Source organism: Mytilus edulis, chromosome 9 (assembly GCF_963676685.1).
Source record: "Mytilus edulis chromosome 9, xbMytEdul2.2, whole genome shotgun sequence".
In the NCBI taxonomy this organism is placed as follows: Eukaryota; Metazoa; Mollusca; class Bivalvia; order Mytilida; family Mytilidae; genus Mytilus; species Mytilus edulis.
Window position 1 is genome coordinate 48775012 of NC_092352.1, and position 14818 is coordinate 48789829.

The 14818-nt window shown below is 31.8% G+C and overlaps 1 protein-coding gene across 4 annotated transcripts in view; it reads right to left on the reverse strand.

Moving 5' to 3' along the window:
• Positions 1–11715: 11715 nt before the first annotated feature.
• Positions 11716–14818, reverse strand: part of LOC139489742 (intraflagellar transport protein 70A-like) — a 46071-nt gene continuing 42968 nt past the window's right edge. For all 4 annotated transcript variants that reach the window (XM_071276506.1, XM_071276504.1, XM_071276503.1 and 1 more), the window contains one exon: positions 11716–12203. In XM_071276506.1, the coding sequence (XP_071132607.1) occupies positions 12079–12203 (125 nt within the window). In that variant the 3' untranslated portion in view covers positions 11716–12078. The remainder of the gene's footprint in view (positions 12204–14818) is intronic.

Here is a 14818-nt window from a genome sequence, read left to right on the forward strand (position 1 = left end):
AGGGAATGCGAGGTGACACACGAAATCCAATGTCTGCAAAATTCTTGTACCCCTCTTCTTGGACTTCGCATTGACATCATGCAATTACATTTCGAACTTTCATTATGATATAATAGATGTGGTATGATTTACAATTATACACAAGAGACGCAGATATTATAGAAACTTTAGTTAACTGTCGGTCTTCAGCATTGTTCAAAACCCAGACTGCATTGCATAACAAGCTATAGAAGGCCACGATATGATAAGATGTAAATTAATCCAGTTAGAACAACTTATTCGAAAGGAAAATTTAATGTGCAATGAAAAGATTTTGCTGCATTGATCCCTTTTGAATACTTTCTTTGAAATACAAAATTCAGATCATCTCACACAAAAAAAAACGGTATTGGCTTTGAACTAGCTGTCATGCAGGAGCTGCAAATATTTGGTAAACGGACAGAAAGTCACAGGACAAAAAATCACAGGACATAAAGTCACAAATTTGAAAAGACAAATAGTCACAGGACAAAAAATCACAATTATTTTTTTGACAATTGTTTGAATATATAAGAGAAAGATCTTGAAATATTTTCTTTTTATTACATCTATTCATTTTTAAGTGTAGGACATTGTTCATAAGCTTTGTTAAATGAAAAGTTATCAAATGTTATGCATGCAAAGGGGACATTTTTTGGCACCATGAACCTATTTAAGTACAAAGTCACTTTGACATATTGTTTTCAGAACAATTATTTGTTCATCATTGATATTTATTGAATAAATTTTAATTACAAAGTTGCTTTATATATATAACAGTTCAAGAAAAAAACAAAAACTTTGTTATTAAAATTATTTTTTTCTTTGTTTAATGAAAAATACTCTAAAAACTGAATTGTGACTTTTTGTCCTGTGACTTTTTGTCCGTAACTTTTTGTCTGTGACTTTTTGTCCTGTGACTTTCTGTCCTACATTCAAATATTCTTAGACCTGTACTTAGTTTCTTTTTTGTTGTGTGTAGATGTAAATAAAAACCCTGTCACGTCGGGTCTGTGGTTTTGTTATGTGTCTTTCTGCTATGTATCAATCTGATTAGTTAAGTCTTTTCAGTTGATTTTCATAATTCATTCTCAAGTTGTACTGTTACAACACTGTCCAAAGTAAGTTGGGTTGGCGCCATTAAACTGGTTTAACCCCACCACATTCTGTATGTGCCTGTAATTCAATGGTTGTCGTTTGTTGATGTACAAAATGTATATCATATTTGTTTTTGGGGGCCTCGGTGGCCGAGTGGTCTAAGTAGTTACTACTGTAATCACCAGCCGGTCAACACTGAGGTTGTGAGTTCGAACCCCGCTCGAGTGGGTGCACTCGACTCCAATCTTAATTGACTAGGATTGTCAGTTTTCCTATCGAAGGTCGGTGGTTTTCTCCGGGCACTCCGGCTTCCTCCACCAATAAAAAGCCTAAAAAATAGCCTACATGCGGTGCTTAAAAGCTTAAAACACCAAAAATCAAATCAAATCAAATCATATTTGTGTTTCGTTCATCAATTGTAGATAAATTAGACCATTAGTTTTGAATTGTTTTACATTTGTCATTTCGGGGCCTTTTGTAAATGGAGATGCGAGATGGTTATTGCTCATTATTGAAGGCCGTACGGTGACCTATAGATGTTAACCTCGATGTCATTTGGTCTCATTGTCAATCATACATTGTATCACATCTTCTTATTTTTATATATCATTATTAGTAGAACAAATTCCAAAGATAATTATTATACTAGTAACCTTTTTTGGTCTAATAGTCCCAAACCAAAGGGCCTGGTTATTTTTTTAGAGACAGTCCCACACCTGTTTATGAATATGATAAAGTCCTCCATTCGAACTGACGAAAATTGAAAATCAGAGTGCAAATTTCCCTGCATTTGTTTCATCGACAGGAGCAAAATCCCACTAGATTTTAATATAACTATGTTTATACTATAAACTTCAAACTTATTTAAAACATTTTTTCATTTTTCTTAAAATCAAAACAGCGCTGTTTGATGCAAAATTGTCACTTTTACATTTTTTTTTTTTTAATATTTAGCATCAACGGACAATTCTCACCAAAACAAATTAATTTGTAAATGAATTGCATAAGTTTACATACAGCAAATCCTTGCTTTTGGTTATGAATATAATTTTTGAATAAATACTCAAAATTTCAAAAACAAACCATTTCCAATTGCGGTTGAAGTTATATTCATCTTTTTATAAAGATTTGAGGTTTTAAAAACAGGTCGGGTGTGAAATAAAAGTCAGAGGGGATTTGCCCTATATTTCTTCCAATATTATATACAAAGTTATTCTGAAAATTGTATATACATTTACCATGTGCACCCTTCTTTCCTTTAGAAAAATGCGGTGGAAATAAGATTTTTAAATCAGAATGATAAGATAAATCAAATCAAACATTTTAATTTGAATCTCACTGAGAGCAACGTAGTTGTCCAAGAAGGTACTTTGAACAAGAAGTGGCTGTGTTCTGAAACTGAACTTAGCACACTAGTGGTATGATAGTATATCTGCATTGGTGACGTTATATTCTCTTATAATGAATAATATTAGCTCCATTCATGTTCTAATTATTACTCAAAAAGGAAGTAACATTTATAAAAACAGAATTTACAATAAGCAGTCATTTTGGTTTAATTTTATGAAAATAAGCTAAAAATCATCCCTATTTTTATTATTGACTTGCAAGTAAGAATTCAACCTCGTTTTCGTATTCTTGCTACTTTCAAAGTGACCCTCAGATGGAGATTGGTTACGCATGTGAAATTAAGTAATTAAAAAGAAATTAATGCGAATATGAAAAAAAGGAGAAAACAATGGTACCACCAGAAAAATAGTCAATTTTACTGGTAAGACCAACAAAACAAATATTCTTGTAGAGTGCACACGCTGAAATGTCTCGCCTTCTTTACTAATCATTGATATTATGGTGATAGTCCTAAATATAAAGCTTTATTACAACTGTCACATAAACTTAACATTAACCAAAAAAATTAAACATTGACCAATGAACCATGAAAATGAGGTGGAGGTCAGATGAACCATGCCAGGCAGGCATGTGCAGCTAACAATTCTTCCATACAACAAATAAAGTTGACCCATTGCTAATAGTTAAAGAAAAACAGACCAAACCACAAAAAGTTAACAGAGTAATGAACCATGAAAATGAGATCAAAGTCAAATAAAACCTGCGTGACTGACATGTAGATCATAAAATATGTTCATACACCAAATATAGTAGACCTATTGCATACAGTATAAGAAAAACAGACTAAAACACAAAAACCTAACTATAACCACTGAACCATGAAAATGAGGTCAAGGTCAGATGACACCTGCCAGTTGGACATGTACTCCTTACGGTCCTTCCATACACCGAATATAATAGACCTATTGCTTATAGTATCTGACATATGGACTTGACCACCAAAACTTAATAACATTAACGGTACCAATTTTTCTGCACCAGATGCGCATTTCGACAATACATGTCTCTTCAGTGATGCTCGTGGCCAAAATATGTAAAATCCAAAGCTTATATAAAAGATGAAGAGCTATAATCCAAAAGTTCCAAAAAGTATAGCCAAATCCGTGAAAGGAATCAGAGCTTTGCATGAGGGAGATACATTCCTTAATTTATAATAATTTTTAATATTTTGTAACAGCAAATTTAACAACACAAAAAAATCCGTATTTTCATGCCAGTACCGGAGTACTGGCTACTGGGCTGGTGATACCCTCGGGGACTAACAGTCCACCAGCAGAGGCATCGACCCAGTGGTAGTAATAACATTAACGGTACCAATTTTTCTGCACCAGATGCGCATTTCGACAATACATGTCTCTTCAGTGATGCTCGTGGCCAAAATATGTAAAATCCAAAGCTTATATAATAGATGAAGAGCTATAATCCAAAAGTTCCAAAAAGTATAGCCAAATCCGTGAATGGAATCATTACCTTGTTCACTGATTCGTGAAATTAGGTTGAGGTCAAATGAAAACTGTCTGACGGGCATAAGGACCTTGCAAGGTACGCACATACGAAATATAGTTATCTTATTACTTATAATAAGAGAGAATTTAACATTACAAAAAATCTTAACTTTTTTCCAAGTAGTCACCGAACCATGAAAATGAGGTCAACTTCGAGACATGTGACATGTGACTGACGGAAACTTCGTAACATGAGGCATCCATATACAAAGTATGAAGCATCCAGGTCTTCCACTTTCTAATATATAAAGCTTTCAAAGAAGTTAGCTAACGCCACCGCCGCTGCCGCCGCAGCCGCAGCCGGATCACTATCCCTATGTCGAGCTTTCTGCGTCAAAAGTCGCAGGCTCGACAAATTAATTATCAATATTCTTTTTTAAATCTATTTCAAAAACATGAAATCAATATCTTATTTTCAAGTTGTTAGAATAAGTTTATGATAAAACATCACACAAATCGTGAGAAACATGATATTTTATATTCTATGAATAAGGAGCAGTTGAACATTCGTAATGATATTTTATGTAGTAATTCAGAAATTCATTTTCTCTGATAGTCTAACTTTCAAATTTCAACAGATAACTAGATTTATTGCGTTGAAAATTCAAAGCTGTATGTGACAAATCCAATCCAGCAAATTGAAGTTTTCGAAATGAATACTCGTATTTGTATAATAGAAGTCTTTACACAAATGGCAATGCTACTTTGTATCTCCAATTCATCACCGTAAACTTGTTTTTATGATTAACTTCTTAATTTAAGTAAGGAAAAACTTACAAAGAAATATTTCAAAGGGAAATAGTACTCTAGACTTGAATGACAACATTTTCTTATTGGACATTGAGCATCGTGACCAGTGGTAGATTCTTAGGGTGAACAGCCATCCTTTGATTTGAAAATATATAATTTTTTAGCATAATTGAAATCGTCCATTTTTTTCTTCCGTTTTATGAAACTACGCCGCCCTTTAAAAACATCCTGGATCTTGTTTGAAAAATTTGGTTGATTATTTATGGAATCACCGAAGCATGATTGGAGCGGGATCTTATAAGCCAGTCAGTGGGCCCTGCTTTTTAAAATGTCTGGATCCGTCACTCATGACTTGAATAGATTTTCGAAACAGCTGTGCGTCCTTATAAGGGTAAGATTTATGCATCCTTATTGTACTATTTTACATAACTTCATGCATGTTATTTATTTAGTTTTATTTATTTTGTAAAGTCAAATCATTGTTTAAAAGATAACATTTACAATGTTACTATCCTCTATCTCTGAAATGTTTACATGTTGGTACATGTAACTTTGACTTTTCTTGTGTAGATACATGTTAAGACAATATCAAAAGGAATGTCTCGTTACAGTCAATTTTAGTTTTTAATATATGTCTATGGCAAGCCGTTCTCGTCAAAACTATGTTTAAACCATTTTTCGAAAAATTTACACACTGAGAATTACAACAAAGCACACTGAGATTTTAAAACTTCAAAACGCACACTGAGAATTGAAAATTACACACTGAGAATTGAAAATTACACACTGAGAATTAAAAATTACACACTGAGATTTCATAAAGACGCACTGACATTATAAAAATGAAAAACGCACACTGAGAATTGAAAATTACACACTGAGAATTGAAAATTACACACTGAGATTTCAAAAAGACACACTGAGAATAAATAAACTGAAAACACACACTGAGAATTTGAAATTACACACTGAGAATCTAAAATTACACACTGAGAATTTAAAATTACACACTGAGATTTGTGCGCACTTTTTATGCGCACATATCTAATTAGCATACTTAATCTGAATCTATTACAAGCTTAAAACAACAAGGGGACAGAACTCGTTAGTCCTTCGATTTGGTCCCAAATTATTAATAAAAAAACTTTAGAAATACAAGAACAAGAAAAATACCCACTTACTCTTATTACAAAATATAACCAAATGGTGAAAAACTTTATTAAAATCATAAGAAAACATTGGAACAATCTACAAAAGAATGCAGTGAAATTGTTACCAAAGTGTCTATTATAGCATATAAACGTAACAAAAATATAAAAGATTAACTATAGCAAGGATTTGTATCCTTGACTATAGCGAAACCAGGGAAACAGTTGGAACACTTTTGAAAAGGGACCCACGGTTTTAAGTAAAAAAAAATCATCCCGATACACTGGTAGTAATGATCTGAATTATAGGCAACAAACTTATGAATATGAGAAATGTTAAGTCTTGAAATTTATTACGAATGTTGGTTGAAGGAATCGCATTTCATTATAATGACAAGAGTTCTTGAGATCAAGATATTAATCTGTTGAATTATTCATCTCATGAATATTCATTAGTAATTTGCATATTAATCTCATTGTGTATTTTTGAAATCTCAGTGTGTAATTAACAATTCTCAGTGTGTGTTTTTCAATTTATTTCATCTCAGTGTGTCTTTTTAAAATCTCAGTGTGTAATTTTGAATTCTCAGTGTGTGTTTTTTATTTTTTTAAATCTCAGTGTGTAATTTCGATTTCTCAGTGTGTTATTTTAGGTTTTTAAATCTCAGTGTGTATTTTTTTCGAAAAAAGGGTTTAAACATAGTTTTGACGAGAACGGCTTGCCATATATGTCCGAGACGTTGTCAGTACTTTGGGTTCAACGGGTATGTTTTCTATCTTGGTGACGGACGCATGCGTGTTGCCAGGACTTGACCAAGACTGTCCCACTCTAATCTCATATCACCATCTAGATCGCATTGACCTTTTGTAAATACAGGAAGTCACGTAAAAGACAACCACTTCGAATCCAATTAAATGGATCATAGATGATTTAATTCTAAAAGCTCATTGATTTCAAAGGAAAATGGATTTAAAAATATTTGACGTCTTCCGGCTGATGATGGACAATTACAGTTACTAGGTAAACTTCCATATGTTCGAACTGAAAACTATTTATTGTCATAGTTTGAATCACGCCTTTGCCATTACATATTGGAACAAGTGACTTTAATTAAAATGCCAGTGCATGTGTTTAAATTTGATGCTTTGTGATCACGAATTCGATACTTTGCCATCTTCTTTCATGCTGTCTTTCTCCCTGTCAAATAGATTTCTACATTTCTATAAAACAAACAGATATTAAAACTCATCCCACACGGATAAGCCATCCATCAAAGCGGTCCAGGTTATTGTATTGATTAAATGTTGTCAAAGAAAAAATATTTTATGAGAGTAAGATTTGCGTAATTACGATTTTCCGGTAAAAAAAAAAGTGAAACTATATATATATGATGAAATATTAGTTTTTCGTCTGTCAAATTAACCTTGCTGTTCCTAAATATGTGATGGACAACCACCAGGGAAATCATGATCAACTGACCAAGAAAAAAACTCAGACTATACGTACATTAGTCTTGGACAGATGTGACTCATAATTTGGTGAATAAGTAATACCTCCCATTAACTAACATAGGAAGATGCTCTTTTAGTTATACATTTTGACCGTATTATTGACAATGACATTGGATTCTGTTTAACGTCCAGTGACAAATAGTGCAAGATTGCCAATGGGATATGAAAATTCACCCTGCTTTTTTGTCTGATTTCAATCAGAGAAACTTAACAACATTATTTATTTATTTTTAAAAATACACTGAAATACATTTACTGAAAATCAAATGTGTTATATTTCTTATTTTGCAAATTCGGAATTTCAAAATATATCTATAACATCTATCTATAACATTTTGAAATTCCGAATTTGCAAAATAAGAAATATAACAAATGCACCATAATAAATATGTGGGATAAATCAATAAGACAGCAACCCAACTTTATTTTACCACAATAAAAAAAGAGTTCAACAGCACAACATATAATCTTCAACAAAAGACAGATTAAGTTTGAAAGATCTAAACATTCGATTCATTGTTTGTCTTTTGGTAACTGTTATTTGAAGAAAAAAAATTAACCATCTTTGCATGTCTTTATATCGATTAAACATCAGAAGAGGTCATACGGTCAGATAAGAAATTAGATTGTCAATATTTCTATTTTTGAGTTATAAATATAATGGTCACATGCAAAAAAGCCATAAACATGCAGTCTTTGTAGAAACAACCACAAGCAACAAAATCGATGAGTTTGATGAATAGCCAAAGAAATTTTTTAATGTTTCCAGAATTCAGCAACACCAAACTCACCATAAATCCCCGGTTTATGGTGAGTTTGGTGTTGCTGAGTGTTTAGTTTTCTATGTTATGGTTTGTCTTTTGTCCTTTGTAGTTTTATTCCCATGGCATTGCCAGTTGATCGTTGACTGATGTGTATGAATATACATTGGCATATTCCGTCTATCTTTTGCAGCTGATTTTCGCATTCAAAATATAACAAAGTGTGTCTAATACAACTATATTTAAGTCAAAATTTTATTTTACAAGAACTAAAACCTTGTAGAAATATAACATATGGCATATTTGAACATATACATTTTAAACGGATAGCAGCTACGATTTTTTGCCAAAATATAACTTAAACTTCTGGTCTGTGCGTCCGTCCGTCCGTCTGTCCCGCTTCAGGTTAAAGTTTTTGGTCCAGGTAGTTTTTGATGAAGTTGAAGTCCTATCAACTTGAAACTTAATACACATGTTCCCTATGAAATGATCATTCTAATTTGTATGCCAAATTAGATATTTCCCCCATTTTAACGGTACACTGAACATAGAAAATGATAGTGCGGATGGGCCATCCATGTACTGGGGACACATACTTGTTGCCCATGTTTGCTTCTATTAAAACTGTTGAAGGAATAGTTGGAGCCTTGGAGTGGTCTTAGTAGTTCATTTACTGTTCGTTTGACTCTCCAATCATAATCAACAAGAAAGATTTCCAGTTTTCCTGTAGAAGTTGTCAGAGGTTCACTCAAGGGGAATTTAGCTTCCTCAACCAATGAACGGGGCCGCCATGATCTAACCAAGAATGCTAAAAGTGGGGTTGAACAGCAACAATCAACCCCGTTTAAAACAATAACCGTATATAGCATTAGGTCAACAACCTGTCACTCAAGCACTATTACAACGACATTAATAGAATTCTCATCAGAATGAAACTGACAACTTATTAGTCAGTTTTATTATGGAGAACGATTTTAAGCTAGGATTCTGTTTTAAAATGTGTTAAGAACATCAATTAAAAAAAATACAAATGTCAAAAGCAATTATTTGTAAACATTGCAAACCCCATTAAAGTACAGTACAACTATTTTAAGCTTGATGATGCTAATGTTGGCCGTAAGAAAAACAATATAAAGCTATAAATTATCCGAAACTAAATTGAAAACAAGAGTGCACAATCATAAATGTTTCGCCCCCTTAACTCGGATAATGTGAGAAAATTAAAATAAGAAGATTTGGTGTGATCAATAATAAGACAACTCTGCAAGAGACGGAATGGAACAGAAACGGTAAAAGAAATCGAGCATTTGTCTTTAGGATAAAATTGTATCTATCAGTGATCCATGAAAATGATCTCAAGGTCAGATGAACCCTTTTAGACACTAACAATAATTTCTTATACCTAATATAGTTAACCTATAATTATTTTTAGTTTCTAACAAACAGACCTAACCCGAAAACTTAACCTTGATCAATGAACCATGACATTGAGGTCAAGGTCAGTTGAATCCTGATAGACAGAAATGCACACTTTTTAATCATTCCATACACCAAATACAAATAACATAACACTTAAACTGTCTGCAAAAACGTAATAAGTCGTGAAACATTCACAGATGAACCAAAAACAAGAGTCAAGATCCGATGAACCATGTCAGACAGACATGTACACTTGGCATTGTGCATTATCATTAAATTATGAGCAAAATGATAAAGGATGAGGTCAAAGGATTCTGCAACAGCAAGTAAAGACAAAATAATTATCCTGAATTGTTGTTATTTGATAGGAAGAGAATTCCTTATCAATATTTCAATTTTGTAAATTTTACATCCAGTCTTTAAAAGAGAAAGCTGGCATTATCATGGTATGCATACCCATCTATTTTAAAGTATTGGAAAATAGGAAGCAGGTATCTGACAATCTGAAAAGGGTTTACACATTAGAACTCACCATTGCCACACTTCAGACTAAATATGAAGTCAGTTTTTTTCAAATGCTTTTTGGAAAAAAAGTGTAACAAACAATTTTAATATAAAAATACAAATATGTGTTATGATTGCTGATGAACTAAATGACACGGAGACCAAATGAAAAAGAAGTTAACAACTACAAGTCAACTAGTTAATTAAACATATAGAAACATTCAAAGTATCCGCAAACAGTAAGTGGGTGTCTGGCAGATCTGAAAAGTATGCAAACATTATAACTCAAAACTGTCCAGCTGCTATTGATATATGAAGTCAATATGTTCAATAGTACTGGAGAAATATGTGATAATCTTTTTTATCTTTCAACATTTTGAACTAATTTAAGTATCAGCAAACAGAAAGTAGGTGGCTGATATTTCAAAATGTCACTATCAAGGTGCTGACCAAATACATGTATATGTACTCATTCTGTTCAGTAGTACCTAAGAAACATATTACCATAATATAATTGTTTGACAAACAGGAAGATGCTTAAGGTGAATGCTATACAAGCAATTATAGTCTGTTTCCATTGAACAGTTTATATAATTTCCAAATTTTAAGAACAGTAGCTGCCATGTTTAAATTCATCATTTTCCACAAATTTCAATCGACTTTATCAAACATACATATTTAGAATCCAATAAAAGGAATCTTCATGAAAAACAAATATATTTGTGACATGAAGTTCATCTTTGTCTTTTGGTCTTTATGGATAGCTGACAACCATATAACATCTCAACATTTTACATTGTTTTGATTGTTGTAGGAGCAGATAACACATATATACAGTCATAAAATACTGCTAAGCTCACAACAACACTTTTATAAGTAAACTACAACTTTGTAATAATTCCGATCTACGGACAATGATTGGTCTTTTTTGTCAATGTTTATTTTTTTGAGTTTTTGTGTTTGTTTTTAGTTTTTTTCTGTCTTGAATGCTGTTATTGCAATTTCTGTAATAAATGTATTAGATAACACTATACTGCATCATCAAAATCATGGCACTCTCATTTACTAAAAAAGATTTCCTTAAAAATCCACAACAAATTTTATTTCTGAATTGATTATCATTGAATACTAGACTTTTCTAGTCAAAGAATTCAAAAATAAAAATAATTAACTTGAGCTTTAACAAACATGCATTGAACATGACTTAAATATCAGTGTGCTGAATATTTGAATTTTTTAATGTTTGAATTCTTTATTCCATTTTTCACTTTATATAAATTTTTCATAGAAATGGAAAAAATACAAGGAACTATATTTCTACCCATTCTCAATTTTTGTTGATGCAACATCATCAACAATGTCTTTTAAAAAAACATCCATTGTTGCATGACATTCAGGTGTGAAATTATCCGATTTATTTACGATCGGAAATTATCTGTTTTTATTTTACTGAGAAATCACAGTATTTCATTACAAACAACGTCATAAATCAAAATAATGGCCAATGTACTTAATGGTTTTCTTTAAAATTATTACCACAAGAATTGATGGCTTTAGCTATATCATGCACAACAGAAATGAAAGAAAACATTTTATTTAATCACTAACTTTTAATTTTCAACTTAAAGACAGACATTAAATAACACAGAAAACAGATAATCAACTTACTAATGCTCCAAAAAAAATAATAATACAATTTATCACATTTTTCTTCAGTTTTCAGATTATTTTTTTATAGATATGTGTAATTTACTTATGTTCCAAAAAAATAGTACATTTTGTTTCAGTTCACATTTTTTCTATGGATTAGTGTAATTTACTAATGTATCAAAAACAATATAATGTATCACAATTTGCTTCAGTTTTTCAATAGATATGTGTAATCTTACTAATGTTCCAAAAAAATAATACAATTGATCACATTTTGCTTAAATTTTTTAGTTTTTCTATAGATTATTGTAACTGCATCAGAAGATTTTTCAAGAGGCGAGCTTCGTAAGTAACTGTATTCTTCCCAGGATGCATAGGCTCTGCTTCCAATGGTTGTTCAATGACAGCTTTCACATCTTTTCCATACACTGAAAAGATAAAAGACATTTCTAAAAATAATTTTCCATAAACTAAAAAAAAAACTCTAACTGACTGCAAAAATTATTTCTATGTGCTAAAAAAAACAAAAAAACAAATAAAAACAAAACAAACAAAAAAGTGGTAATTGACAACTCTCCATCAGAGACCAACTGACCTAGAAGTTAACGGCCTTCAACAATAATAAAAACCATACCACATAGAAATCTATTTCTAAAAGGCCTTGAAAGACTCTAAAATGAAAATGGCCTCATTTCTGTAGAAAAAAAGTACAGCAACAAACAAGGAACATTTCAAATGTTGAAAGTACAAAAAGGTCAATAAAAATTGTGAACATTTAAAACGTCTACAATCCATTTATAGATCATTCATCAGCTTTATTGGAAATGCTCAACTATATATCAATAGATCAGTGCTATTTTTATGCCCCACCTACGATAGTAGAGGGGCATTATGTTTTCCAGTCTGTGCGTCCATTCGTCCTTCCGTCCCTCTGTCCTTCCATTCGTCCCACTTCAGGTTAAAGTTTTTGGTCAAGGTCGTTTTTGAAGTTGAAGTCCAATCAACTTGAAACTCAGTAGTACACATGTGCCCTATGATATGATCTTTCTAATTTTAATGCCAAATTAGTGTTTTGATCCCAATTTCACAGTTCACTGAACATAGAAAATGATAGTGCAAATTTCAGGTTAAAGTTTTTGGTCAAGGTAGTTTTTAATGAAGTTGAAGTCCAATCAACTTAGTATACATGTTCCCTGTGGTATGATCTTTCTAATTTAAATGCCAAATTAGAGTTTTTACCCCAATTGCAAGGTCCACTTAACACATACAATGATAGTGCAAGTGGGGCATCCGTGTACTATGGACACATTCTTGTTTTAACTTGTGCTTATGTATTTGGTAAACTCAATTTAATTCTATGGGTATTTATTTATAAAAATTTAATGCTTAGTTTTTGCCTGAATTCATTTGAAGGGAATGATGAGTCTCATTTGCCACAAAGAATTGATATTTTTCTTTCTAGACTTCTTCAATATCAAAGTTAACCGAGATTTGTTATTCTCATAAAACTGAAAATACACATGATACGGAGTAATTAATTTTGGATTAATTATAAATTTTTCCGTGCTAAAATTGATAAAATGTTGTAATCTGATGTTGGTTTTTTTTTCATTACAGAACTAAAGGAAAGTATTATTCAAAATGCATTTCTATTATCAATGGGTTTCGTTTTTCAAAAAGAAAAAGATTTAGAATCAAAATGGAGAAATTCAAATATACTCAACATTTTTAATTGCCGGCAAGTGAAAGAAAACAAAAGACTGATGATTGATTGTGGTGTTTAATGCCCCCTCAGCATCCTTGGCTATTTCAAGGCAGTCAGTTTATATTGATGGAGAGAAGAGTACCAAGAGATAAACATCAAACTTTGATGCAAAACCTGGCAATTCTAGATCAGGGATGAATAAGAGGGATTTAAATTGACAATCTTGGTATTGATAAAGCTAGTGGTCAATTTGCCTTTTCAGAATCTAACGCATTCTAGGTACAGGTAATATTTTCAAAAGTTTACACCAATGACTTGACATTATTTTCATATTGGCGTATCAACATTAAAATTACCCAGCTAGTGGTCAATTTGCCTTTTCAGAATCTAACGCATTCTAGGTACAGGTAATATTTTCAAAAGTTTACACCAATGACTTGACATTATTTTCATATTGGCGTATCAACATTAAAATTACCCATAGTCTTTCAGATTCTGTAACGGTCTATTTAAATTAACTATTCAGACCAAGTAGTCACCAAGAAGATTGAAAAAGAGTTAAAACTAAATTTAATTGATAACTTGTTCCCTTACACATAAAATGTACCTTGATGGCTAACATGGCACACATAAAAATTTGTCAGAACTTTTACAATTCTTTTTTAAAGTAAACTATAGCACAGGGATGCACCAACTTAATATTCAAGTAAGACAGGTCTTTTTCTGTTGACACAAGCATTAGAGGTTTCTACTCAAAATGAAAATGGAAATTTGAATACTTCCATTGAATTTGGTGGAATATGGAATTGAATGCAAATTTTGAGGTCATTAAGGTTCCACTCAAGTCAAAATATAGGACACTTCATAAACATCTAAACTATGGGAACATATGTTCATTTAAACATACTTAACATATACACACTGTGAAAATTGTAAACAAACTTGAAATTTTTATGTTGTGGCCAAACCGGTTTTGGGTGTAAACACTTAATTTTCCCAAAAATCTGGAGGCTTGACTTAATTTATGTCAAATTGGCATGAATGAATACTGTAACATATAATGCAGTACAAGCTAATGTTTATTTTAAAGAAAAGTATTGATTTACAAGTTTCAGTTAATTTCGCGTATCTAAGTGAACGAATATCAAAGGTACAATACAGAAATTGGACAAAAATGTCAATAAAACATATTATTCATTTGACAAATAAACATTAGCTTGTACTGCATTACATGTAACAGTATTCATTCACACCCATTTTAAACAAATTAAGTCATCTTGCAACTTGCAAGGCTCCAGATTTTTTGGAAAATTAAGTGTTCACCCCCAAAATCAGTTT